Below are 27,771 nucleotides of genomic sequence, written 5' to 3' on the forward strand. Positions count from 1 at the left end.
GACACTGGAAGAGGACAGGAAGATGGACTGGACAGTTGCTTCAGTGGTTAAGAGTATTTACTATTTTTTCTAGAGGACCCAGGTTCAGCACCCACATGGCATCTTGCAGCCATTTGTATCTAGTTTCCCTTTTCTGGACTCTGTTGGCATCAGGCATGCACATGGCATACATACACACATGCAGACAAAATACTTATACACATAATAACATTTTTAAATTAAAAAATAAATCTCTAAATAGATAGACACTTGTGTGCTACATAAGTATACTGTTTAACAAATATTTTTATAGCTACCACCCAGGTTTAAGAGCTAGAGCAGGGCTGGGGTTGTAGCTCATGGTGGAGTGCTTGCTTGGCTTTCATTCCAGCCCAACTGAGGGAGGGAGTGTAGAACAGTGTCAGTGTTCCAGGAGTTTGTATGTGGCTTTTCCCATTTGGAATCCTGCCCTGGGGTACCCTCCTGGCTGTTAAGAATTTTACTTTGACCTATTTTTGTTTCTCTAGATAAAAATTGTTAAACTGTTTTTGAAATTTGTGGCAATTTTTTTTTGAGAATCATCTCATCTATTAAGCTGTGATTCATTGTTCTTTTGTCTGAATATGCCATTTTCATTCATTTTAACCCCTTGGGGCTAGAGAGATGGCTCTGTGGCCAAGGGTGCTTATAGTTCTTGAAGAAAATCTGAGTTCTGTTCCCACATCAGGTGGCTTATAACTCCCCCCACCAATAACGACAGAGCTAGGGTGTCTGACACCCTCTTCTGGCTTCCACTGATATTTGCATGGGTGTGTACATGCCCCAACACAAACACATAAACAAAACTGAAATAAATCTTTTTAAAAAATTGTTTTTCTTCTTGATAGACTTCTAAGCTGTTTCTTAATTTACAGTGAGACAGTAGTGTGTACTTGTAGGCTGAGCTATCTAGGAGGCTGAGACTGGAGAATACTTGAGACTAGGGAGTCAGAACTAATCTGGGCAACATAGCGCCATCCCATTTTCAAAAAAAAGCAAAGCTGTTATTCTTGTTTTATTCTTGTATTTGCCATTTAAAATTTTGATAACAACTAAGAGCGTGCAGTATGTAGTGCCTGTATATACAGCATCTAATTTAGCTTCATTTTAGATCTGGAAACTGAAACACATCATCTGTTTTATAACAGAAAACCAATGGGTGCTAGGGCCTGTCAATTCTCTGTACTGGCATTTCTAAAATTACTGGAATACTTAAACTTCTGAAAGTCTTTGGATAGCTAGAGGAATGTCACTTTGCACCAACAGTGTCTAAACTTGGCTTTAAACACAGCACATGCCACATATCTTTATTTCAAACTCTAAATGCTGGACTTTAGTTTAGTGCTATACAAACTGAGTGTACCCCAGTTCCTTAACTGTGGTCAGATATTCCTTCTCTGAGATGAGGTCTTAGGAGGATCCTCTTATGCTGTAGACCAATCTGATGTTGACTTATGTGTGGAATGTGCTGAGCTGTGTCGCTGTTAGAATGCTGCTCCCTGGGCATAGTTGTGTGTGTGTGTGTGTGTGTGTGTGTGTGTGTGTGTGTGTGTTTAAATGTAAGGGGTTTGTTTTGTACTTTGTTGAGGGGTTTCATCCCTGGGCATAGTTGTGTGTGTGTGTGTGTGTGTGTGTGTGTGTTTAAATGTAAGGGGTTTGTTTTGTACTTTGTTGAGGGGTTTCATGTAGTCCAGGCTGGCCTCAGACTTGCTTTGTAGCTGAAGGTGACCTCGAATTCCTGATCCTCTTATCTTCAGTATGACAATACTTGGCTTTAAAAGTACAAGATTTTGAAAATGAATATATTTTAATCAACTTTCAGCTCAAATAAAAGTGACTATTAGTATAATAGCAATGTTGAATTTTTTTTTTTGCAACAGATTCAATATTATTTGAGGATATTTGTACTTAAATATTTGAGGTTTATACACCTCAAATCTGAAAATGCAGTTTGATGAGGAAAGCAAGGTGGATGTTTCCCAAGGCATCCATCTTAGGAAACATCTTAAGGTTCATTGTTTTCCTAACAAATAAAAACCTATGGGATTGCAAACATCTCTTGGTTTGAAAATACATTCCAACATGTTGTTGTGTTGTACAAATATGTAGTTCACAATTAATTGTGTTTTGATAGTTGTTCTTGAGCAGAAGCATTATGAATTTTTTCCCTTCTCCTTCCCCCTCATCCCCCATGGCTTGGAACTCAGAGAGATTCACCTGCCTCAGTCTCCTAATTGCTGGGATAAAGGTGTGTGTGTCATTCCCATCCATTACTGTGAGTTCTTAAAGTAATATTGGGAATGAAAAGAGATAGCTTTACTGAAAATTTGAATTTGGAGAAGTGTGGGTTGATAGGCAGTTATTATAGATGGTAAAGTAAGAAGCTGCTTGTTAAATAGAGTAGCCAGTGAAAACGAGCAACTAAAGGCAAAACACAATTGCTTGAAATGTGAAATTAATATTTGAAGGTAGGTTCTAGCTGCTTCTGTATAATGTATTTCTATATCAGAGAACCCCTGGCGTATCCTATCCTCCCTGTCTCTTCATGGCATCTCCCTCTCTGCCTATCTTTCCCAGAATTCTCCTCATCTCCTAGTCCCACCTATCTTCCTGCCTCTACTAGCTAAACAGTGTTTTTATTCATCAACCAATAAGAGAAACATATACAGAAGGACATTCCTGCTTTGAAGAAACAAAGGGAGGAATTTTTTAAAAAATGTGTCTAGTTAGGGTAAAGGATACTTAACCCCGTGATATATAAGATAATACTTTTTAAAGTAGTCACATTGGCAGGAATAAAGGAGAATTTTATGTTACATTTACATATTACAATTTTAGAAGGGCAGAATTTTAATTTAGTCTCTATGGTTCTCTGGGCTGGTGAGATAATGAATTATAGATGGCAATGTTTATTAGTTTATGAGGCTTCTTTTTTTTTTTTCTTTCTTTTTTTTTTGGGGGGTGGATGGTTCCGAGATAGGGTTTCTCTGTGTAACAACTCTGGCTGTCCTGGAGCTCTTTGTGTAGATCAAGCTGGCCTTGAGCTCACTTAGATCCTCCTGTCTCCACCTTCTGAGTACTGGGACTAAAGGTGTGGCTACCACTGCCCGGCTCCACATTATCTTGTTAAACTTTACCTCTTAAAAAAATTTATTACGTGCACAATGTTCTGCCAGCATGTGGACCTACAGGCCAGAAGAAGGTACCAAATCTCATTATAGATGGTTGTGAGCCACCATGTGGTTGCTGGGAATTGAACCCAGGACCTCTGGAAGGACAGTCAGTGCTCTTAACCACTGAGCCATCTCTGCAGTCCACAAGCTTTCCTTTTCTTGCAAACTCTGCCTTCATGTATTGGTTTCACTGGTTGCCACTCTGCCTTGTGTGGTCTGCTCATCCTTTCTTCATGCCAGTTCCATCTTGAAGGAGGCCCTGTGATGCCTGCCATATTGAATAGCTCCTCCTCTCTCTTGTTCGGATAACAGCCAGATGTCCTCAGTACACGTGTGTACCTGTCACATAACTGTAGTTGCTGTGAGGCCTCTGTGAGCCATTTTTACCATCTGTGCTGCTGCTTCTCACCACTGTCTCAGTTGCGGTTGGCTGACTGCTAAGACTTCCTTGGTTTGCAACTTGTGCATCCAGGATCGGGCATCTTCAGTTAATATGCATGGTGGGTTGCCAAGAGTATGAGCCCATTTCATAGAACTTGAGGCCTTAGCACAGCAAACCGGTGCATAAGTGACACTGGTCTGAAGGACGACTGGAACCTTCCTGTCTCCCCCTCCTTTGCCTCTCTTGTCTGTCGCAAGTCAGCAGTTGAGCAGCTGGAAGTCAGCAGTAAGTCCATGCCTGACAGGGATTGCTTATGAGATGTTCAGTGCTTCCACTCAGTGCTAGTTATTTGGGTGGAGGAGGGCTCCTAACAGCTGAATCCACAGAAGGAAAGCCGGCAGAATGCATTCGGCTTCTGTGGACAGACGGATGGTCACTTGAAGGTTTCTGGTATGCTGTACTTGCTTTTCCTAGAGTTCATTGATTCTAGTTAATGTGGATTGTCTGACAACAAAGGACTCAATTGAAACATGAAAACGATATCATCTTAAGAATGACAACTATTATGTTTTAACTGGTGACTTTTAAATACAATGCTTTTAAACTAATTTATAGTTTATAGTTACAGTGTAAATTCCATGTTCACTATTACAACATTGACCCTTCATTGTCAAGTGATAACTCAAAGTAATAATTCGTTAAGTCAATGGGTTTGTGAAATTGTTGACTTTCAGTATGTGCTTTTTGGGTAATAGTCACCCATATTTGATTACAGATGTTAAATGATTGCAAGGATAGTATGGTTTACTCACTTTCATTTCCTCCTCTTCCTAGACCTGCTCCAAGCTCTGGATCAAACTGGTTCTTTTCCTTCCCGCTGACTTGGAACTGAAAACATAAAAAGAAACAATCAGACTTTCCTTTTAATCTACCTGAGACTCCAAGGACAGAGACCCAGTGAAATAAAATTATTTTGACGACATTCCTCACTTTGAGGGCAAACATTGAGGAGCTTCCTGCCTGGAGCCTTGGAGCCTTGGAGCCTTGGGGGTGCTTGCTCAGGCCTTGGAGTGAAAGCATGAGTGAATTCTGGTTGTGTTTCAACTGCTGTATTGCAGAGCAGCCTCAGCCTGTAAGTACCTATTTGATTTGGATGGGGGCTGTTGTGTCAAACTGAAAACTGTGGTTCTGGAACTGTCACAGAGAATAGCTCAGAGTGTCAAAAAAAGGGGGGGGGGGACTCTTGGACTTGGTGGCACACACCTATAATCCAGCACTCCGCTAGGCATAAGCTAGAGGAGCACTATGAATTTGAGGCCAACCTGATCTACAAAGCAAGTTTAGGGCTGGTCAGTGCTCTATGGTAAGATCTTACCTAAAAAGAAAAAAAAAAAAAAAAAAGTAAAATAAAAGATTATATATTGTGAGGAAATAGTAGGTGTCAAGAACTGCGCTAGGAGCCTGGTGTGGTTGTACACCCTTGGGGTTCCAAACTTCATGGCAAGCACTTTAACCAATGAGCACACTGTTTGAGCCTAGGCCTTGGGAATTACAAGAGATGGACTGTGTGTAATCTTTGGCATGGCAGTTATCTGTGTACTATTCCACAGAAATCCTTAACCACCTTCACTTTCTGAGAAAATATATACAACAGGCTATGTGGTCACTGTAGTCGAAGAATACTTTGCTGGTGGCTTTAAGCACACACTTAACGAGCACAGTCATAATCTTACTGCCTTGTAAATTTCATAGGACTGTGTTTGCTGTTGATGTGGTCGGTGTCAAAGCCTTCTCTGAAGTTGCTTGGTCACCTCTTAGAGCCTTCCCAAGCATTTGCTAGGGTACAGTGCCACATGCCAGCTCTCCCACTCCTTTATTACCCTGCATTTGCACACTCCATGAGTGCAGAGGGAAGAACGTCAGTCACACAGGACAGAAAGTAGGAAGCAGTTTTCTGTAGTCCTTCACGTAAACACAGGGCAGTACGTAGCATAGTGTTTCCAGCTGTGGAACAAATGCTGTTGCTGCTGTTAGGTAGTGCTAAGGCTGTAGGTTTTTCTTTTTTTATCTTTTTTATCTTTTTTGGTTTTTCGAGACAGGGTTTCTCTGTATTGTTTTGAAGCCTGTCCTGGAACTCACTCTGTAGACCAGGCTGGCCTCGAACTCACGGAGATCCAACTGCCTCTGCTTTACACAGAGTACTGGGATTAAAGGTGTGCGACACCAATGCCTGGCTGGCTGTAGGTTTTTTAATTGAGCACTTACACTTTGTAATTCAATTTTAAAAGTTCTATCAGCAGCTTTCGAGGGAACTGAGTTTTTCGGTTACTGTGCAATAGAATACTGACGACTTCTCAGGCATTAAATTGATTCTAAGGGAACTCGCATTTGTTTAAACTGCATGCCTTCCCTTTCATATGTCCCCATATGACAATGATATGGTTTGTTCAGTTTCGATGTGTTAGAGCCTTAACAGCACCTTGGAATTTCTGAATGAGCCAAGTACTGATGGCACAGCAGGGAACAGACATTTCTGCTCTCAAGGGCTTACTCTGGTGGGAAAAATATTTATTCTGTAGATACGTGTTTACGATGTCATGTGGTGAGAACTGCTTTGTGAGAAAGGAAAACTGTAAAGAAGAAAGGGATGTAGGAGAAACTGGGACATGTATTTAAATAAGTTCAGAGAAGGCCTCTAAGAAGATAAGAAGCAAGGGCCGACGGGAGTAAGCTGCACCCATGCCCACGAGGTGGACTTTAGTCAAAGAGCCTGGAGTAAGCAAAGGAGTGCAGAGTGGGAGGGCATCCATGAGGGCAGTGCTGGGAGCCGTGAGACCACTGGTAGGGTGAGGCCAAGGAGATGGCCAGAGCCTTTAGCCTTCGTCGCAGGCCATAAAGACCTTTGGATTTTATTCTTTGTGAAACAACAAAACAAAGCAAAAACAACAAAATACCAGTAGCATGTTAGAGCCAAGGCGCTAGTGGGAGACTTAGACACTTTGTGAGTAGTTGGGGTGACCAGCCATGTACACGGAGCAGCATTTCCTCAGCTGTCTGCAGTTGAGTGTGCAGTGTACTGGCTTTTTCTTGTCTTGTTTTTGCTCTGATGTTCAGTTTTAATCCATGATACAAAGTGGGAGGAGGCTGCAGATGACTGCTAGACCTGCCACCGGCATCAAAGCAAGAGAGTTGGTGGACCTTTAAGGAAGCGGTTGGAGAAATGGGGTTGTTGTGATGGACTGCTGGGCCTTGGGTGCTCTGCCTTTGGTGCAGCTGAGAGCATTTGCGATTTCAGGCGCCATGTGAAGCAGCAGAGCGGCTGCTGAGGCCCTCAGACTTCACTGAAATCAGAAGTGCCTGTTCTTGATTCATGTAATCTCACACATAACCATAATTATAATAATCTCAAAACACTACTTTAAAAAATTATCCTTATCAATTAAGATGGGTGATGTCCCTGTCTTACCGAAGGGCATTGAAGAGGACTGACTAAGTATAATTGTGCAGTTGAACCCTGAAATTCCAAAGACTTAGGGTAGACTGAAAACTGCCCACCTCCTGAGTGGTGGCTGTGTGTGCCAGCAAGTTTGGATCTGCAGCTACAGGCTTGTTCTCAGCTCTGGGCGGTGCTGGAACCCTGAGGTCTGACCTCACTACAGTCCTCAGTAGTCTGCAGGATGCCTTCAGAAGGTTTCTTCTTTCCTCTAGAGAGGACAGCTTCTGTATTTTGTGTTGCTGCTGTGATGTGTTGTCCCAGGGTGATGGGACAAGCAACCCTTGGAAGCCTCCAAGGCTGAGCTAAATATTCCTTTCATCTTTTAAAGACAGAAACTAGAGAGCAAGTGTTTTTTCCTGTAGGATGTATTTCTTGTACAGGTGTTAAGTACAGAGAACGTGTGACATTGTCTTCATTTACAGGTCCTTGAGAAATTAGGAAGCCTCTCGACAAAACTGAGGGCAGATGGGTTTTCATGATCCAACCCTGTTATTTATACTCTTAACCTACTAGGAGCTGTTGGAAAGCTAGATGCAGATGAGATACAAGATGGGGAGGGGAGTCAGAGGCAGTAGAAAGCCTTCAAACTGATTGAAGAGAGAACCCCTTGGTGTGGCCTTGGCTAGTCTGTAGTGCTGTCATGGCTTGCCAGGAAGTTGCCCTGACCCTTCTGCTTCTGCTTCCTAAATATTTGGCTTGTAGATACCAGCTGCTGTCTCACCCTTGAGTGTTTTCTTAAGTTGATCTGATCCAGTTCAGATTAGGGTCTCTCTGCCTCCCCTCCACCCCCCTCCCCCAACCCAAGCTAACTGTCTTGCAGTAGTAAGTTATAGGTTACAGCTAAAAAAAAAAAAAAAAAAAACTAATCAATGCATTAGTATTTAAAAGACAGAGTCAAATCCTCTCTGGTTTTGTGAATCTGTAGAATTATCATTTCAGCAATGCTCAGCAGCCAGGGATAGCCAGCATGGAATGGGTGTCTTGTTGGCAGACTGGTTGCCTTACATTTTTCCCTTGGTTGAGCTACTGGCTCTTGTTCTGTCTGTATTTACTTTGCTCTTTAGTGTGTTGGAATCTGAGCTGTGGGGGTGTGCACAGTCAGTCTCACAGGACAGTGGCAAATGACTCTGGTGCCCATAGCTCCTATAGTGTAGCATGCTGGCTAGTTTGGCTGTCACAGGATCTTCATTTAATGATGTTTTTACTTTAGTTTAATAGTCTAATGGGTAAAAGGAAATTGTTCTTGCTGTTTTCTCTTCCTTTGCTTCTTATGATTGCTAACAAGGTTAAGCTTTACCTGACTTCTCACCCTCCCCCTTTTTCTTTAATTTTTTTTTTTTTTTTTTTTTTTTTTTTTTTTTTTTGGAGACAGGTTTTTTCTATGTAGGCCTGCCTATCTTGGAACTAGCTATGTAGACCAGGATCTTTCAGCCTCTGCTGGGATTAAAGGCATGTACCACCACTGCCTAGCCCGCCCACCTGCCCCTCCCTCTTGTTTTTTTCAAGACAGGGTTTTCTGTATAGCCCTGGCTGTCCTGGAACTCACTTTGTAGACTTTGCTGGCCTCGAACTTAAAAGAGATCTGCCTGCCTCTGTTTCCCCAAGTGTTGGGATCAAAGGTGTGTGCCATCACCACCCACCTACTCAGCCCTTTCTTAACTTTTTGTTTGTTTGTTTTTATTTTTTAGAGGCAGGGTTTCTCTGTGTAGCCTTGGCTGCCCTGGAACTCACTCTGTTGACCAGGGTGGCCTTGAACTCATAGAGATCCACCTGCCTCTGCCTCCCAAGTGCTGGAATTAAAGGTATGCACCATCACTGCCCAACATGCCCAGGCCTATCTTAATTTTTAAAAATGTTATTTCATGATATATTTATTTTGGGGAGTCATGAGTGTGCCATGACACAAAGTGGAGGTCAGAGAACAGCTGTGGGAGTCAGTTCTCCCTCTCTACCATGTGGGTCCTGGGTATTGAACACAGATCCTTAAGCTTGGCAGCAGTGTCTGTACCTACTGAGCATCTTGCTAACTCACTTCTTTATTTTTGAAATGGGGTCTCATGTATCCCAGGCTAGCCTCAAAGTTACTATATAGCCACAGATGATCTTGAGCTTTTTTTGTTGTTTGATTGTTTGTTTGACAGGGTCTCTCTATATTGCCCTGGCTGTCCTGGAACTCAATATGTAGACCAGGCTGCTCTTGAACTCATAGAGATCTGCCTGCTTCCAGAGTGTTGGGAACAGAAGCATTCACCACCAGACTGAGCACTGACTTGGATCTTTGATCTTCCTGCCTCCACCTCCCAAATGCTAGGATTACAGGTCAGCTCCCACACTTAGATCCTGGCTTTCATGCTAGGCAAGTGCTCTGCCAACTGAGCTACATCTCCTGCATGAAGCTAAGCATATCTTGATGTGTCTATATTAGTGTGATTTTTCTGTATTTCATATTCATAGGCATATTTTTAGTATTCTGAATATAGACTATTGGCTGCATGTTTGTACACACAATGTGCACCCATGTATGTGTACATGCCTGTGGATGACGGGTGCTTTCCTGTGTCCTTCTCTGTCCACCTCACTGAACGCAGCCCCTGATTTGGTAGTCTGTCATAGATGGATCTATTGTAATGTATTGTAGGCATGCTACGTAAGTGTCTTTATAGTGTCTTTGTTAGCAGCAGGTATTGAAATGTTTGGAAATAATCATCTATGGCCACATGTCATGTGTGAGTCACATGCAGTGTCTGTTCTTTCTGTTTTTCATGAGCTCAGCATCATGCTAATGCTACGGTCTCTTTTTCCTACTTTATACTGTCCTGGTTTCTGGGAGGGCAGGTCTATCCTTTTGTTTTTATTTATGTTTTGACTAGTCTTAGTGGAATTTTCCATACAAGTTTCAAAGTTGATCTGTCGGGGTTTCTAAAAGACTTACTGAGATTTCAATTAGATTTGCATTGAGTCTATAGATTCATGAAACCAGATATGTGTCTTCATTTGCAGACTAATGCTGCAAAAGCTTATTCATTCATTCATTCATTCATTCATTCATTTATTTATTTATAGGCTTGGTCTCATCTAAACCAGGCTGGCTTTAAACTCTGTGACTTTGGGTTTTTGATCCTTTTGGTTTTATGTGGTGCTGGGGATCCAATCCAGGGCTTTGTGCGTGTTAGGCAAGCACTTGACCAGCTGAGCAACATTCCAAACTGCAAAGCGTGTGTGTGTTCTCATGTGCATGCTTACTTGCATGTACTCTTGTGTGTGCCAGAGGTTGACTCTGAGTGTCCTCCTCAGTTCTTCCATTGTTCTCTATTTTTTTTCCTTTGACATAGGTTATCACTGAATGAATATTAGTGTCCTGTATTGAATTTTAGTCTTATGCTATCTAATTCCAATATGCACAATACTGGCATATTTGACTGTTAGGAGGTTATGAATCTCAGGATGATACACAAATTAGAAATTTCTTGAAATATAATTCCCCAATTCATTTTTTCCAGTCTTTTGTCCATAGCATATGAAGCATAAAGCCAGTGTCTTTGTCACTACTTATTGAAGGGAAGAGACAATATGACAAAGGCCACCTTTTATAAAGGAAAGCATTTAACTGGGGACTTGCTTAGTTTTAGAGATGGTTATATGGATGGTTCGGTTCATTTACATCATGGCGGGGAACTTGGCTGCATGCACTCACTGGAGCAGTAGCTGAGAGCAACATCCTGCTCTGCAGGTAGAGAGTGAGGGGAATGAGGGAACTAGGCCTAGCATGCCTTTTGAAATCTCAGAGGCACCACCTGCCCCCGTGGCCCCCCAACCTCCCCCACACACTCTCCCCAGCAAGGCCACACCTCCTAGTCCTTCTCCAGTAGTGCCACTCCCCGATGACTAGACATTCAAATATATGAGCCTATTGGGACCAGTCTTATTCACCTCACCATAGTCAGTCAGTCTGGCATTTTGAAAGGCAGCTGTACATTGTTTCATTGGTAGATTCAGTTTCAATTGTTTTCAATAGTTTTTGCAGAAATCAATGCATTTAAGCCTCGTGGAACCTTGTATGCTAAATATTAGTAGGACTTGAATCTTTAAAAACAATGAAAAATATAAATATTAGTTTTTGCATTTTCCTCCTATATCTCATCACCCCATAGATATATTCTATGGTATAGACTTGAATGCACATTTCAGAAACAGAGTTACCTTTGGGGAACTGTGGAACAAATCAGGGCTTCTGTGTAGCCTAGACTGTCCTGGAACCTGAAATCTTCCTGCTTCATCCTCCAAGCACTGGCATTACTGGTGTGTGCAGCCGCACCTTGTCTGTTCTGTCAATTGACACAAGCACCATGGAAAGAAAGTCAGAAAACCTTTTCTGATGAATGAGACGAAAAACAACTGTTTTCAAATAATTAAAGAAAAAAAGTTGGCAAATAAGAGCTAGCTTTATTTTTTCTTGTGCCCATGTCACACTGTCACACCACAGTCCTCTATCTGCAGCCCATGTGAAGAGCTCGTGTTAACTGGCAGCTTTTATGAGTAAAACATTGCTCAAAAGACCTTATTGTTTGTTAGTCATCTGACCACATCTGGGAGATTGTTGTGTTTATTTAGAAAAAGACAGTCTGTAGTTACAAGTTCTGTTATGCAGTGATGGCATGAAAGTCTATGCCTTTCTTGGTCATGAATTCTTTAATGGCCAAAGTAAAGTTGCTTCTCTAACACCAGTAGCATGGAATTAACTTTTTTTTTTTTTAATTTTTGAATTTTATGAACAGGCAAGAATGGAGAATCAGGCCTTTGAGGTTATTATGGTCAAGTTCTGGCTTTCATGTGACTTTGATACGCAAGAAAAAAATTTGCATTTCATTCCTTTAAAATCAGTAACAGGGCCAGGTGGTGGTGCACATCTTTACTCCCAGCACTCAGAGACAGGGGCAGGCAGATCTCTGAGTGTGAGGTCAGTCTCATCTACAAAGTGAGTTCCAGGACAGCCAGGGCTACACAGAGAAACTCTGTCTCGGGAACAAACAAACAAACAAAAATCAGTAACAGGCTGATAAAGTTTAGAATGAAATGCTTACCACACACATTTTCGGTAATTAAGGAGTATTAGAGTTCAGTTACCCAGAATTAATAATAGATTGATTTGGTTAAGAGTACTGGCTGTTCTTCCAGAGGATCTGAGTTCAGTTCCTACCACTCAAGTTGGGCAACTCACAATGACCTGTAACTCAGTTCCAAGAGATCTCACATCCTCTTCTATCCTCTGGGTACCTGCGTACACACATTTATAAATACATTCATACACAAACATGCATAATTTTAGAAAACATTTTTAGTAAACACATAGTTGGGACATTCTCCTGCTTCCAGGGGTAAGGTGGAGAGGCTCCACAGGTTCAAGGCCAGCCTGGTTTGTTCAGTTAGTAATTAGTTACTAAATAAAATATGCACGACAAATTCCAGCTGAGGCCTAGCTTTCTTCACAGGAAAGAGGACAGAATTGGATGTTTCCATTAAAGAGAGGAGAGATTTCATCGTGTCCACATTCTACAAGGAAAACCTGACCATAGGGGGAAAGATTTTCTGTGCTATTAGACTCTAGAGATGTGAGGGAGGGTGGGGCTGACAGCAACAAAGCCAGGTGTACTGAGGAGGCTGAGGCAGGAGGATTGCAAATTCCAGGCCAGCCAGGGCTACACAGAAGAACACCCACCAACTACTAAAAACACACAGTATTTTTCAGGCATGAAGTGAACTTTGTTTTAAAGGAACAGCACACTTTTCAAGTACACGGTATTAAAAATTCAGGACAAACACAGATGCAGTTGTCAGCAGCCAGGGGAATTCCAGAGCTGGGCCTCAGCAAAGCAAACAGGAAGCTTGAGAGGTAGCTCTCAGCCCCACCGTGTGGACATTGAGTAGTCACTGTGTTTCCTGGAACTCTTGGCTCTGAAAGAGCACTTCATGAGCTGCCAGCCATCCAAATAATCCCTGCCATACTTAAAGTGCTTTTCATTCTGCATAAGGTCAGGGGTTAGAGGCACAGACATGAACAGTTGTGCTACAGTAGAGGTGATTAGGCAAATGTCTCTTTCCATGGAATTTCTGCATCATAGTTAGAGCTTCAGTAATGGAGTAAACACAGGTCTTGCTACCTTTTAAGTCTTGCCTTCATGAACTCTGTACAACTATAAAAACATACTTCTTCATCCACTCTGTAACTTTAAAAGTGTATTTATGGGGGGAAAATCAGTTGACTGAGATGTGGTGTAGTAAGGATTTAGTTTGATTTGTTGCAGAGTTCTATGATTAAGGAGGAGTAACTATTGGTATATGCTGTATCAGTCACCATTCCCAAAATTACTGCACTGGGTGAAGGAAAGCACACACTATAGGAGTCCTTTTACATGGCCTACAGGAAACCCCAACAGACACATGATGAGAGTAGATCAGAGGTTACATGGAGAAGGGACTTCTCAGAGGATGGGCTATGCTCACTGTGTTGAGTGTGGGCTAGTGTGCTTGTTCCCCAACCCTCTTCCACAATGTCTTAGGACTCTGTGTGGACAGACATGTACCTTTGTGAAAAGTGTCCTGGAGGCTTCCCACCTTTGCTTTTGTGGGAGAGTGACCCTTTGGAATGTGTTTGCACATCCTCTCCTAGGACTCCCATGGGCTGGAGGGTAGTACTACAGTTGCTGTGTGTCACCTAGCAGTTGGAGTGAGTCACCTGGTGTGGGGCTGTGGGCAGTGTGTAATCCCTCCCAAGCACCACAAGTTATGGGTGGGCATGGAGAGGGTCTTCAGAGCTAGGATGGTAGAACCTAGGGATGCCTGGCAAGTGACTCCAGAGTATGTATGCCAGGTCTCTGGCTGGCTGGCCACCCTCACAGTAGAGGCAGTTGCTCTTACAAGTGTGGTTCCTGTGAAACCCTGGGAGATGGCCCCAGTCCTGCAGGTCTACTGCACCAGGGGATACAGGTGCTGTCCTCTTCTCCTTGTGATTGTGTGATGGGAGAAGTCATTCTGTATATGTTTTTCATACTGGTTAATGAATAAAGCACTGTTGGCCAATAGGAAAGGAAGATAGGAGGGACTAGGAGACAAGGAGGAAATAGGAAGTAGGGTTTTCTGATACCTTTTAAATCTAAATCTCAAGTAAGGAGACTCTTACTACAGGCCTGGGGGTTAAATTTAGAGAAATAAAGCCCACATGACCTGGGGTGTGGTCGTGCACACTTTTAATCCCAGAATTTGGGAGGCTGAGCCAGGAGGATGTCTTGAGTTCCAGGCTCTGTGTAATCTCTCCCCTGATCTACATAGGGAGTTCCAGGATAGCCAGGACTATGTGAGATGAGACCTGTTTCAGTACAGAAAAAGACACAGGTGACAGTGTGGACCCACTGCAAGTGCTCACAGAAGCTTAAACACGTATCAGTCAGTGACATCTACCGAGTGAGCTCTTGAAAAGCCATTACAAGGACCAGGGAGAAAAATGGCCTAGTGGGTCACAGTTCTTGCCATACAGGCCCAGTGACCTGAGCTCAATCCCTAGGACCCATATAGAGTGGAAAGACAGAACAGAGTCCACAGTTGTCCTCTGATCTCCACAGGTGAGCCCAGGCACAGGCCTCCCCAATAATAGTGATAATTATTATTACCCTTACTGTAGCTGCTACTGTAAAAGAAGACCTCTGGTCTGGAGCTGTAGCTGCTAAGTCAAGTGGCCTCCACTTGCTAAGACTCAGACAGCAAGAGTGCTTGCTGTGCAGAGAAGTTTGTTTCATGTATGCGGGTTTTTTGTTTACATGTGTAACTTGTACCTTGTGTGTACAGGTTCCTGAGGGGGCCAAAAGAGGGGATGGAGCCCCAGAAACTGAAATTACAGACAGGTATGAGCTGTCAGTGGATGCTGGGAATAGAACCCAGGTCCTCTGCAAGAGCAGCCAGTGTTTTTACCTGCTGAGCCATCTTGCCAGCCCTATTATCTATGTTTGGATTTCTAGCACCCACACAAAAAGCCATGCGTATCTGTAAACCCAAGGGAAAGAATAGAGAAGACCCTTGAAGCTGACCAGCCCACTTAGCCAGTCAAGTGAGTTCCAGGTCCAGCGAGAGCCCTTGTCTCAAAAACAAAGTTAGGCTGGACTTGTTGGTGAAGGCCTTTAATCCCGACATTGGGGAGGCTGGTGGATCTCTGAGCTTAAGGCCAGCCTGGTTTACATAGTGAAAGTTTCAGGACAGCCTGGCTATACTATGTAAAGAGAGCCTGTCTCAAAACACACACACACACAAAACCATCTAAGCCAGAGAGTGAGAGGGAATTAATGGGTAGTGTCTATAAATTCTGTTTATATAAATATGGAATTGTGAAAAAAAGGTATGAAAGAAAGCCCACCACCACGCTTCTAAATTCAGTGGATCATTAAAAAAGGACATGAAAGCCAGAGCAAGAAGGGTTTTTTGGGGGGGGGGTAATGGGCTCAGTGGTGGTGGGGGAGGACTAAGGGAGGGTGATAGTAGTGAGTTCGATCAATATAAGGCATGCACACAAAGTTCTCAGAATAAATCTTAAAAAACATTTTTTAAAAACTTTTAAAAAAGAGTGAGGAAGACAGTGTCAGCCTCTGACCTTCACATGAGCACAGGCTGATGGAACACACAGTGAGCAAGTGAGCATCCGTGCACACATGAGCAGAAGCTCTATGAGCAACACGAAGGCTCAGAACCACTGTTCTCGCACTGTTCCTGGGCTAGAAAGTCCTATTAAAATCAAGAGTACTGTGGTCAATCACACATGTTCTTGCCTGATGATGAAGGTAATTTTACATTTGTCTTGTAAGTTATTTTGACATAAACATACACAATAATGGTGTTATATAATGTCCCGTGTTTATATGTGTAGTGTTTCAGTCGGGTAAAATATTTCCTCAGACATCTATTTTTCTTTTAACTAGTCATGGCAGTGAATACCTCTAATCTCAAAATTTGGGAAAGAGAGGCAGGATGATCAGGAGTGGGAGGTCCATGGGGACCACATGAGACCCTGTCTTAATTAAGTTTTGTTTTGGAAAGGTCTTACAGTGTAGCCCAGGCTGGCCTCAAACCCAAGATCCTTGCCAGCCTCCTCAATGCTGGGGTTGCAGGTATGTGTCATCAGCTAGCTTTATTATTATTATTATTAATTAATGCTTTGTGCTAAAAATGCTCAGATGTTCCTTCAGATGAAACTGTAGTTGTGTGGCTGCATACACCACAGCATCATGATAGGTGTCTTTCCACTGTGGACTCCATGCATGGGTTTTGGGACTTGCATGGCAAGTTGGTTTTTTTTTTTTTGTTTTGTTTTTTTTTTTTTTTATACTGCTTAAGCCATCTTGACTACTCATCCTCTATAGATTTTTGATGTTTGTTTCAAAGAGATATTAAAGTATGAGAATTGGATTTTCAGACTACCGTGGAAGGATAAGACCATTTTCTCTTCTCAACACATTATTTCTCATGTTTTAGAAAAGGCGACGGCGGATTGACCGAAGTATGATTGGAGAGCCAACCAACTTTGTGCACACAGCTCACGTAGGATCTGGAGACCTGTTTAGTGGGATGAACTCAGTAAGTGTGTTGGTGGGATGCGGCCCAGCGGAACCTTGACAGACTCAAACCTTTAAAATGTTCTGTTTACACTTGTTATATGTCTAATGAGTTCTGAATGAGATTGTACCAGTCTTGGGTCGGTAAAAGAACCAAAACACTGTGTCTGCACAGACCTTTCCTGCTGTTACTCCCTAAGCAATATCTTCTAGCAGTTATTTGTACATTATCGACACTGTGTTAAAACATGCTACTAGATACAATACAGATCTTAATGTAAGTCAGACCTCTTCAAGCAGAGCAGACACTCAGTAGGTTAATTAACAGTTGCTTCTAATGTTCCCACCATGGTATTTGCAGATGACCTTTGAAATCAGAATTTAAACCAGGCACAGTGTTTAATCCCACTACTCAGGAGGAGGACCTCTGGTTCAAGGCCAGCCTGGTCTACATAGACACCCTGACTATGCCAAATAAATACATATATACATACTAATGGATAGTTACCCTCTTGTAGTGAAGTACTTTTCACATACTCTTTTTTTTTTTTTTTTTTTAAGATTTAGTTATTTTGTGTGCTTGTGTCACACATGTGCAGAGGCCAGAAGGCGGGAGTGTGATCCCCTCACATTGGAATATAGGAGGTTGTGAGCCACCTGATGTAGCTGGGTGCTAGGAACTGAACCTTGGACCTCTGCAAGAACCACGTCACTCTTGACCACTGAGCTGCCTCTCCAGCCCCACATCTGTCTGCTGAGTCTGCTTCTTATTTCCCTGAAGAAAGACATTAGAATGCTACTTCAGCTCTTTCCTGCTAATCAGGTAGTTGGGGTTTGCACGCACCCCTTTAGGGCAGGGCAGTAGACATTTGCCATATTGAGCAGTTGGTTATAAAGTACCTGAAATAAGGAAGGAGGATCGTGCCAGATGCCAGTGTAGACCTTGGGTTCATTCTATTGTTTGTTCGTTTGTTCACCTGGCTTCTTCTGTAGTGTTCATCTAAGGATACCAAAGGAGGGCACTTCTAGAACCAGACTCCTTTTGCTCCTAAGGAAACATGATGCCTCGTGACCCCAGGTCTCACTGCACTGATACTGTTGTAGACACAGAATTAGACAATTGTTGTCTTAGGGTTTCTATTGCTGTAAAGAGACACCATGACTACAGCAACTCATCATTTAATTGGGGTGGCTTGCTTACAGTTCAGAGGTTTAGTCCATTATCATCATGGCGGGTAGCATGGTGGCGTGCAGGCAGACGTGGTGTTGGAGGGGGAGCTGAGAATTCTGCATCTGGATCTGCAGGCAGCAGGAAGAGAAACACAGAGGAGGCTTGAGCATCAGAGCCCTCAAAGCCCACCCCCCCAGTGACACACTTCCTAACAGTGCCACTGCCTGTGAGCCTATGGGGCTGTTTTCTTTCAGTCTACCACAATTTTGTCCAAACTCCCTAGCCAGAATCAACAGAGCTGGGTTTAGAGTGGGTAATGAGTATCTGGGCCACTTGAACCCACTGTTCCCTCAGTGACTAGAAAACAAGGGAGCCATTTGTCACTCCTGCTTTCAGTCTGTGGAAGGGCTTGTTTCATTGGCTGTGTTGTTGAGTGTCATAGGGTGAAGACAGCAAGGGGCTCTGAGCCCTCTCTAGTTAGTGTGCTTATTGCAATCTGGTTATAGAACGGGTACTGCACGTTCATCATATATTCAGTATTATCTTTCTTGTCAGTGAATATCTTCACTTCAGATTTGATCTTTCTAAAGATGGAGACCAAGACGGTCTTGAACTTGGGCTCCTGCTTTAGGCTGGTGGGTGCTGGCACATGACTTGGCTACTTAAGATTGAATCTAGCTTGTGGTATTTGGTAAAGCTTGTAACTTTTATTTGTGCACAGTTGAGAAGTTTCTTTAATTCTGTGCTTAGCATCTTACTGTTAGTGTGCGGTCTGCTGCTCACCCTAGCTGGGGTGGACCCTCTTGGGCTGACAGCATCAGGTGGTGGCTGGTCCTGCTCTCCGAGCCACTGGAGTCTTCTCTAGGACTGACATACTTTCTGTAGAACCAAGATGTCCCTTTTTGGTAGTGATTTCATTGGATGACCCTGCTGCTCCCCCGTAGAATGCTGAGTTCTTGCTGATAGTTCCCACTTACATAAACCTGCTATGAGAGAAATGGTTTTCCTGTGTCAGAATAGTGACGGAATAGAAATGTTGTTTATCCAGAGAGACATTCCTACCCCATCTGTGTTCTGGACTGGGGCAGCTGTCATTAGGAACAGGCCCTTGTGTAAGGTGCCTGCCTGCCCTGCAGCACTGATGGCCCCCACTGAATTCTCAGCTCTTTCCAAGGCTGCTTTGTTGACTTACTACACACACACACACTACACATATTTATTTTGCATTGGTTGTCTGATCCCCTGGAACAGCACCATGTGGGTGCTGGGAATTGAGCCCAGGTCCTCTGGAAGAGCAGCCAGTGCTCTTAACCACTGAGGTCTCTCTGCAGCTCTGACTTACTTCTGATTCATTGGTGCTGTGTTTACAGGCATGAACTGCCACACCTGCAAGTTTACTTTTTACTTTCACCTTCTTGCCAGAAGGAGCTCTGTGAGCCTTTAGTAGTAGTTTTAAACACTGTACACCTGCAGTCATGTGACTGCTGTCAGCACTGATAGTTCGCTTATCAGAAAACCTTGACCCTTCAGTTTGGCACTGCAGAATTATTTGTTTTGCTTGAGGAAACACACACAGTTTTTTTTTTTGTTTTTTGTTTTTTTAAAGACTTGTGTGGCTTTATGAGTTCTCAAGTGCTGAGCGGGTGAGCCTGGAGCACACAGAGCCTGTGTGCATGTCGACTGTAGACTTTACCATCAGGGCTGAGGTCACAAAGGGACATGGATGGGGCTCATGCCCGATAGCATAAAGACTGTGTGTGCATACTTCTCTGAAGCAGCTGTCAATTGTGAATACAGGTGTTTGGTGGTAGTGTGTGCAATGCCATTGGAGTGAGTCAGTGTCCCAGAGTAATGAAAGTAGACTCTGGAAGGTGCATCCTTAAGCACCCATATGTCTCTTCTAGTATATTTAAACCTCTTTCTCCAGAAATAACTTAAGCATCATCACCAGTGAGAAGGGCCCATTCTTCCTTACTTTATGTCGCAGTAAGTGCTCAGTAGCACTCAGTAAATACATTTATGAACATGGTCCATGCATCCATCCCCTGCTCTTCCCCCAAGTCTCAGCTCTGGGATGTGACCCTTTAAGGGGCCCCACCAGTATGTGGTTGGGTCATCACTGGGCATCACCTCCGAGCTTCCACCTCCGAGCTTCCACCTCCGAGCTTCCACCTCCGAGCTTCCTGTTTGGGTTCCTCCTTCCAGCAGTGTGACCTGACTCACTCTGCTTCCAGAATGTTTCTAATTTGCAGGAACTCTGTTGAAATGCGGACAACAAACCGAAAGATGGTATGTGCACTTGCTCCTACAGCTCAAGTCCCCTGGAGCATGGCTTACAGTGTGTCTGTGGGATCTTAGCCACCTCCACTGTCTAATAGGATTGTGCATCAGGATGAGGAGGCACATGCGGGAGGCTCAGGCAGTATGACCACAAGTTCAAGGCCTTGCTTGAGGGAAAACAGAAAACAAACAAACAAACAAAACTTGAACAAATTGTTCAATACTGGCCTCACCGTTTGCACTGCACCCCATAAAAGTTAAGGTGTTTAAGAATGAGTGTGTGGACTAGAGAGATGGCTCAGTGGTGCCCTCTTCTGGCCTGCAGGCGGACCACTGTATACACAATAAATCAATCAATCTATTTAAAAAAAAAAAGTTCGTGCTTTCCCTGCACACATGTCGTGAAGACAGCAGGGAGATCAATCTCTCATGCACCACCTGACCCTGCTAAGCTTCTGTCCGTTCCTGTCTGTTTTAGGTCAGCTCCATTCAGAACCAAATGCAGTCCAAAGGAGGCTATGGAGGTGGCATGGCTGCCAGCGTGCAGATGCAGCTTGTGGACACGAAAGCAGGATAGCCCTGGTCCCATCACATGTAAGTACCTCGGAGTTTAACGTCTTGAGGTGTAAACAACTGCTAACTTAATCAGATGACCTTTCTTTGTGGCCTGGGCTCATGCTTCATTTTAGGTTTAAATGCCATGCTATCTCCTCATTGGAAGGCCTTGAGGGGCAGGCAGCGTCTGGGTAGGGAGGAGGCGTCAGCCTCAGGAGCAGTGAAGTAGTTTATACATAAGTCAGTGAAAAATAAAGGCTACTTAATAGAAGGATTTACCTAAGAGGGATTTCCATTTTTGGGCAGGTGGCACATGCCTTTAATCCCAGCACTTAGGAAGGCAGTGGTGGATTTCTGTGAGTTCTAGGACAGCCAGGGCTATGTAGAGAGACTCTGGTATAAAACAAAACAAAAACCCTAAAAAGTAATAACTGAATTTTTTCTTTTGGTTTTTATAGGTCAGAATTTCTGCATTTTCTCTGTCCACAGTTCTATAATATTTTTGTCTTGTGATTGGATTTTTATTTTAATTATAAAAAGAAGTGTGGCGGCAACCTGTTCACCCCTGTGATCTCCAGCAAGACGTTCCTGCTCCAGGAAGGCGGCGCCAGTCCGACCTGCCTTGTCGTCATCGGCATGCATGCCTGGCACTCTGACAGAGTTCTTTGGAAGTAGCTGAATTTTCAATGTCTAACCCACATCAATCGGATCTTAGCATGGTTTTTGTGACTGCTAGCACTGTATTGTTTTTGTAATTTTCCCATTTTAACCCTTTCATTGCGCCTCTGGTCCTTCTGCCTTATGATTTTACAGGTGAGCAGAGGTCTGTAGTTACTGCCACCAATTATGTCTATTTTGAAGGTGTGAGACCCATAAGCACAATAGTCCTTTTCATCTGTTGGAAACTTGAGTGTATGTCTGCACGCTCCATGGTGCTGCCCAGAGGCTCCCACGGGAGGCCAGACACTGGCCTTGAGGATGCTGCTCTCCTGGAGGACGCTCTTTGCAGATAATCAAAGTTAGGGCCTGGCTTGATCAGAGCAGTGACAGAAAGCCTGTGTTCCAGAGGCAGTCGAGTGGCTGTAAATGTTCAATGTATTTATTTTTCGAGTAAGGACCTGTGATTGTGAACAGATGGTTGGTTATGTATCTGAGTGTTGTGGTGAAGCCCATCCAGTTTCTCAGTGTGGTCGTCCTGTTAGCTCTTCACTCTTCGTGTACTGTCTCTGTTTTGTTTTAAATTTTGGCCTCTGTATCAGCTTTGGCTTGCAGAGCCCTTGGCCTTCCAGTGTTCCACTTACTATGGAGGCCATGGCAGCTTCCAACAGCAACCTGCTGCCTGGCTGACTCACTGACGGAGCAGCCCTCAATGACTCTCTGTGGTCAGCAAGAGGCCTTTGCTCAGGTCCCGTTCTGTTCCTCTGAGTGCAGGTGGCTGGGCCCTGTAGTCCACATGCTGCTGCAGCTTAGCATTCATCTGGAAGGTGAGCTTAACTGAAGTTAGAGTACTGAAGGCAGTTAGGTCCTCGTCCAGAGAAACTGTGATCATTTTTCTACCTTCTGCCTTCTTCATCTGTCCCTGTCCAGCACTGCTGCTGTCCTGAGAATACCGACTGAAGAGTCAGTGGGCCAGTGCAGGCCAAGCTGAAAGATTTCCTTGTATTTCCTCTGGTCTTAGTTTACCAGTAGGGTGGAACACTGGATGGCCTGGTCCTTTGATTTTGCAATTCTTACCGTTCATAGGTGTCAATCCTGAGCACAAAGAAAATCTGTGGAGAAACATTTAATTCACTGTCTTTAATTCACCATGTGGACACTGCACTCTTGAGTTTGTCATTCTGCTTAGCCAGGATGAGGTTCCTGCTTGGGCCCAGCTGTGTGCAAACTCTTTCTGTATGACAGACAGGGATTTCTTGGCATCTTCAGCACTGATGGATGGGACAGCACAGGGAGCCATTGTCCCCTCCCCCTTCACTCTGCTGCTCCAAGGCCAGTCATTAATAAACCAAAGGCTCCCGGAGCCTGTGATGGCCCTACAGCTGCCTCAGTCAGACCTCTTCTCAGCACAGTGAGACACTGTACACAGAAGGTTCCAGTAACGTTAAGAAAATGTACACAGTAACTAACCTTGTACATGATGGTTTTTTTTTTTTGGAGGCTTAAGGATGCTGGCAAGGATGCAGGGAGGCAAACTTCCCACCTCCCTACGGGGGATTGTAAATCTTGGGAACTTGTTTGTTTCCTCATAGTAACACATCTCATTTTTAAATTGGAGCTAATAGGATTTTGTACCCAGAATTTATTATATTGTTAATACTTTTCTGAAATACACGGTAACAACTAGTAAGCCAGAGACACAGCAGGTTGTACATGTGGATTCTGGTAGCAACAACATGCTGGGCACAACTTCTCCAGTGGGCCTGGGAGGTTTGTCCATTAGCTTCCCTATGGTTAAATAGAGCTGTTGGTGTAGAGCGGTTTGCCTTGATCTGTTCAGTCACTTCTGCTCGGCACCGCAAGAGAAGATGGACGTATTTTTATAATATAAGCATACTTTTTTTGTACATTGTGTTCATTCTTGAATAAAGTGAGCTCACTGTTGGCTTGTAGATATTAAAAAGAAAGTATTGATTTTGATTCAATAAATGTTTTCTTTTAGTCCTGGTTTGGATTTTTCCTTTTAGTGAAATTTTAGAGAGAATCTTCTAGCATTACTACCTGTTCAGTGACAGCCCGGGGTGAAAACTTAGAGGGCTTTGGTTGAGTAATAATAAATATAAGCTGGACACAGTGGTACATTCCTGTAGTCTGAGAGGCTGTGGCAGGAGGACTGTGTGTTAAGCCTCATTTCGAGCCTGCAAGACTGTTGCAAAAAGAGTTCAAAGTTTGTAATTCATCTCCCCACCCTGTGCCTAAATCTTTTTAAGACAGGCCTCACTATGTAGTCTTTGCTGGCTTTGAACTTACTTTATAGACCAGGTTACCTCAAACTCCTAGGCCAACTAATCCTCCTGCCTCAGTCTCTGAGTGATAACAAATGCCTATTGTCAGCCAGAACATGTCAGAGAACAGCTGTTACCTGGACTCACATCTCCAGCAGCAGTGTAGAGCACCCTGTTGGAGTCACATTTGGCTGATGGTTCCCTATGGGACACTTGACTCCATGGCTGATGGAAGGGTGACAGTGAATCTGGTGGGAGGAACTAGCAAGCTGGCTAAGTGCCCTGTGATACGGAGGACAGGACCACAGTGCCATTTTAACTTCTGATGTAGAAGAGTAAGTATTAGAACTTACCACTCCATTCATGAGAGACCCCCGCAGGGGCCAAACGTGGGTGGGTCAGTTGGTCTTAGAGCTGCCACTCGGAATCCTATAAATAAAAAAGTCAGAAGATTTTTAAAGAAATATTTGTCAACAAGCTTTGATAACTTGTCTTTTATGTCCAAAGATACTGGAAGAAAGTTGACTTCAAATGAAGTTCTTTTCAGTGGCAAGTTGGATCAGCAGGCAAAGCTGATGTCCCGAGCGATAGTAGACATGAGAGTGAGACTGGTCCAAATCGTCCTCTGACCTCCACATACACACCATTTTTTTTGCCCACCCTTACCCCACAAGTCTGATTTTAAAAAGTAAAACCAGAACAAAATCCAATTCCAGCTCTTGACCACATGACCTAAAGTGACAGGTAGGAATGGTTCACAGGGCTGGAGATGCTTAGTGATAAAGGGCACTGACTGCCCTTTCAGAAGACCTAGGTTTGGTTCCCAACCCACATGATGGCTCACAACTGTCTACAGCTGCAGTTCTGGGGGATCCAATGCTGCCTTCTGATCTCCTTGGCACCTACAGTCGTGCATGTAGTTACACACACACACACACACACACACACACACACACACACACACACACATACAAACAAGACTGCCTAATGAAATATGTGTCAACAAAATTAGATAAATGTTGGAGAGGGATATGATAAGGCTGGGGGTGGTGGCACACTCCTTTAATCCCAGTGCCCAGGAGTCAGAGGCAGGAGGATCTCTTGTGAGTTCAAGGCCAACCTGCTCTACAGAGTGAGACCCTGTATCAGTGGGTCAAGAGAGAAGGAGCATTAAGAGAAATAAAGCAATATGAACAGGAAATAAATCAAATTATCTCTATTTGCAAATAATCAGATCTTATAATTAAAAGATTTCAAGATTACATTTGAAAACAGGTCTGATAACCAGCATACAAAGATCATAACACACACACACACACACATCAGTAAGAGTCCCACTCAAAAATAGCTGGGGGGGGGGGGTGCCATACTTCTTTAATCCCAGCATATGGAGGCAGAGACAGGCAGATCACTGTGAGTTTGAGGCCAACCTGGTCTACATTGTAAGTTCCAGGACAGACTCCAAAGCTACACAGAGAAACCCTGTATCCAAAAACCAAACCAAACCCCCCCCAAAACAAACAAACAAACAAACAAAAAAACCTGTGTGTGTGTGTGGGGGGGTTGCCCAAGGAGGTAATATCTCTACAGCAAAAGGAAAGAAAGGGGTTTGCTGTAGAATATTTTAAGATGTGTTACATTAGTTTATGCTGTGGAATATATGTTTAATGATGCAAAGATGTGTTGTAGTCTTTTGTGTTGCATTTGTTTAACTCTGAAGCTGTGTTACTTTGCCTGTTTAAAATACCTGATTGGTCTAATAAAGAGCTGAATGGCCAATAGCAAGGCAGGAGAAAGGATAGGCGGGGCTGGCAGAGGGAATAAATAAAAGGAGAAAAGAAAAGAAGAAAAGAGCAAGAAAAGAAGGGGCCAACTACCCAGCTATACATAGAAAGAGGAGGAAAGAAAATATATATAGAAATAAAGGTAAAAGGTTAGAAGCAAAAAGGTAGACAGGATAATTTAGATTAAGAAAAGCTAGCTAGAAATAAGCCAAGCTAAGTCTGGGCATTTACAAGTAAGAAGTTTCAGTGCATTTATTTGGGAGCTGGGTGGTGGACCCCCTCAAAAAAAAATGTAAAAACCAACTACTGGGGAGAAGACTCAGTGGTCAAGAGTACTTACTGCTCTTGCAGAGGACCCAGCATTCACTTGGATCAGCTCATGGGGTCTGTGCCTCCTTTTGGCATCTGCAGGTATCTGCTTACGCACTCACATACACCTAGTTAAAAATAAATCTTAAAAAATGGAGAACCGGCAATTCAAGGCTGCTCTAAAACAACCCAAACTGATGCTTCCCTATAATTTAAACCCAATCATCATATAACTCAACAGTCTTACTTGGTTTGTAGCCAGATCAGGGGTGTGGTCTAGAAGGGAGGCAGACACCATGTGTGCATGGCGTTATTCTTTGTAACTGACATAGATGTAACCCATGTATTCCACAATAGCTGAGTGGGTAAATGAAACACAGCATGAACATACAATGAGAAATGAGCCTCAAGAGAGGCCACAGCTGACAGTGTTCTATTGCTGTGAAGAGACACCACGACCAAGGCATTTCTTACAGAGCATTTAATTGGGGGTTTACAGTTTCACGGGCTTATTAACTTATTACCCTCGTGGCAGGGAGCAAGGGTGGCAAGCATGTAGCTTGAGCAGTAGCTGAGAGCTTTATGGCCTGATCTGCAAGCAGAGAGAGATGTGGTGGTGGTGATGGTGGGGACTGGGATTGGTATGGGTTTTTGAAACCGCAGAGCTATCCCCACACACACTTCCTCCAACAAGGCCATACTTATTCCAATAAGACCATCCTCAAAACAGCCACTGCCTGATGACTAAGCATTCAAATCTATAAGCCTTTTGGGGCCATTCTCATTCAATCACTGAGGCCCACAGATGCTAACCTATGGGTCAACCATGAGGATGAGTGAAATAACCACATCAAAAAAGTTAAATAGAACTTCAATTATGCAACCAATCAAGTCACAGCTACAGGAACAACAAGGGCTCAGAGAAATAGGGAAAGCAGTGTTCATTAATGGATTCAGTTCCGAGACACAGAAATGTGGAGATTGGTTAGAAAATTCAAAGCCTGCTGGGCAGTGGTGGCACACACCCTTTAAACCCAGCACTTGGGAGGCAGAGGCAAGTGGGTCTCTGTGAGTTCGAGGCCAGCCTGGCCTACAGAGTGACTTCCAGAACAGCCAAGGCTGTTACAAAGAGAAACCCTGTCAAAAAGTAAAATAGAAAATCCAAAGCCCCTAATGGCACTGAAGTGCACACAAACATGGTTAAGGAAAATTTTTATGTAATTTGTACTTTATTCCTTCCTGCCCCAATCCTAACAAACACTCAAGAAAGACTGACAGAATACCCCTGCAACCAGAACCAAAGAAATGCACCCTGATCCTGAAACCAGTGCCAAAGAAACACACTTTGTCCCTGGAATCAGAGCCAGTGAAGGAAATACACCCGGGCCCTAAAATTAGAGCCCAAAGGCTAAAAAGGACCCGTGAAAGAAACACACTTTGGCCCTGAAACCAGAGCCAAATCTGACCCCTAAAACTGCGCAGAAAACCAATCCCTGAGCAGATTTAGCCAGTCTGAGCTTAGGGATTGAAATCTGACCAATCCCCACCCTGGAAATCTCCCTGGAAAAACTCCACCCCCTAAGAAGCCCTATATAAACCCTGTTCCTTTTCACCTTATGGCTCTCCAGCTGCCTCCTTCCACCCTGGCAAAGGCAGCCACTTCCTGGATTCTTCCCTCCTAATAAATCTCTTGAAGGAGGTTTGGGTGAGACCTTCCTTCCATTTAACAACTTTTAGCTGGAGCCAAAGCGGAGCAGAGCAGAGGGGATCAGGGTTGTAACTTTTTGCTAGGGGCTTCCCCTAAAGGAAACAGAGTTGTAACACTCTGCTGTCCTGGACACCTGAGCTGAACTCTAAGGACTTCACTGGGGAAACCCTGTCCTGGCGGAGGGAGCAGAGCGGATACACTGGGGAAGTCTTTCCCTGAAGCAGGGCTGGAAGCTGCTATGCTTACTGTGACCTGTGGTATTTCTTGGCTCCCGAGTGCCAGAATACCTTCCCATCCAAACAGTAACAGTCAGTATTCTTTAGCTCCCAAGTGCCAGAATCCCCACCCATCTGAGCTGCT

At 43.7% G+C, this 27,771-nt stretch overlaps 1 protein-coding gene across 1 annotated transcript in view; it reads left to right on the forward strand.

Moving 5' to 3' along the window:
* Positions 1–23,332, forward strand: part of Cdc42se2 (CDC42 small effector 2) — a 79,458-nt gene extending 56,126 nt beyond the window's left edge. The window contains exons 3-5 of the mRNA XM_051181606.1: positions 16,583–16,684; positions 20,592–20,707; positions 21,127–23,332. Of these exons, the coding sequence (XP_051037563.1) occupies positions 16,583–16,684; positions 20,592–20,690 (201 nt within the window). The 3' untranslated portion in view covers positions 20,691–20,707; positions 21,127–23,332. The remainder of the gene's footprint in view (positions 1–16,582; positions 16,685–20,591; positions 20,708–21,126) is intronic.
* The last annotated feature ends 4,439 nt before the right edge of the window (positions 23,333–27,771 follow it).

Source organism: Phodopus roborovskii, unplaced genomic scaffold (assembly GCF_943737965.1).
Source record: "Phodopus roborovskii unplaced genomic scaffold, PHOROB, whole genome shotgun sequence".
Lineage (NCBI taxonomy): Eukaryota > Metazoa > Chordata > Mammalia > Rodentia > Cricetidae > Phodopus > Phodopus roborovskii.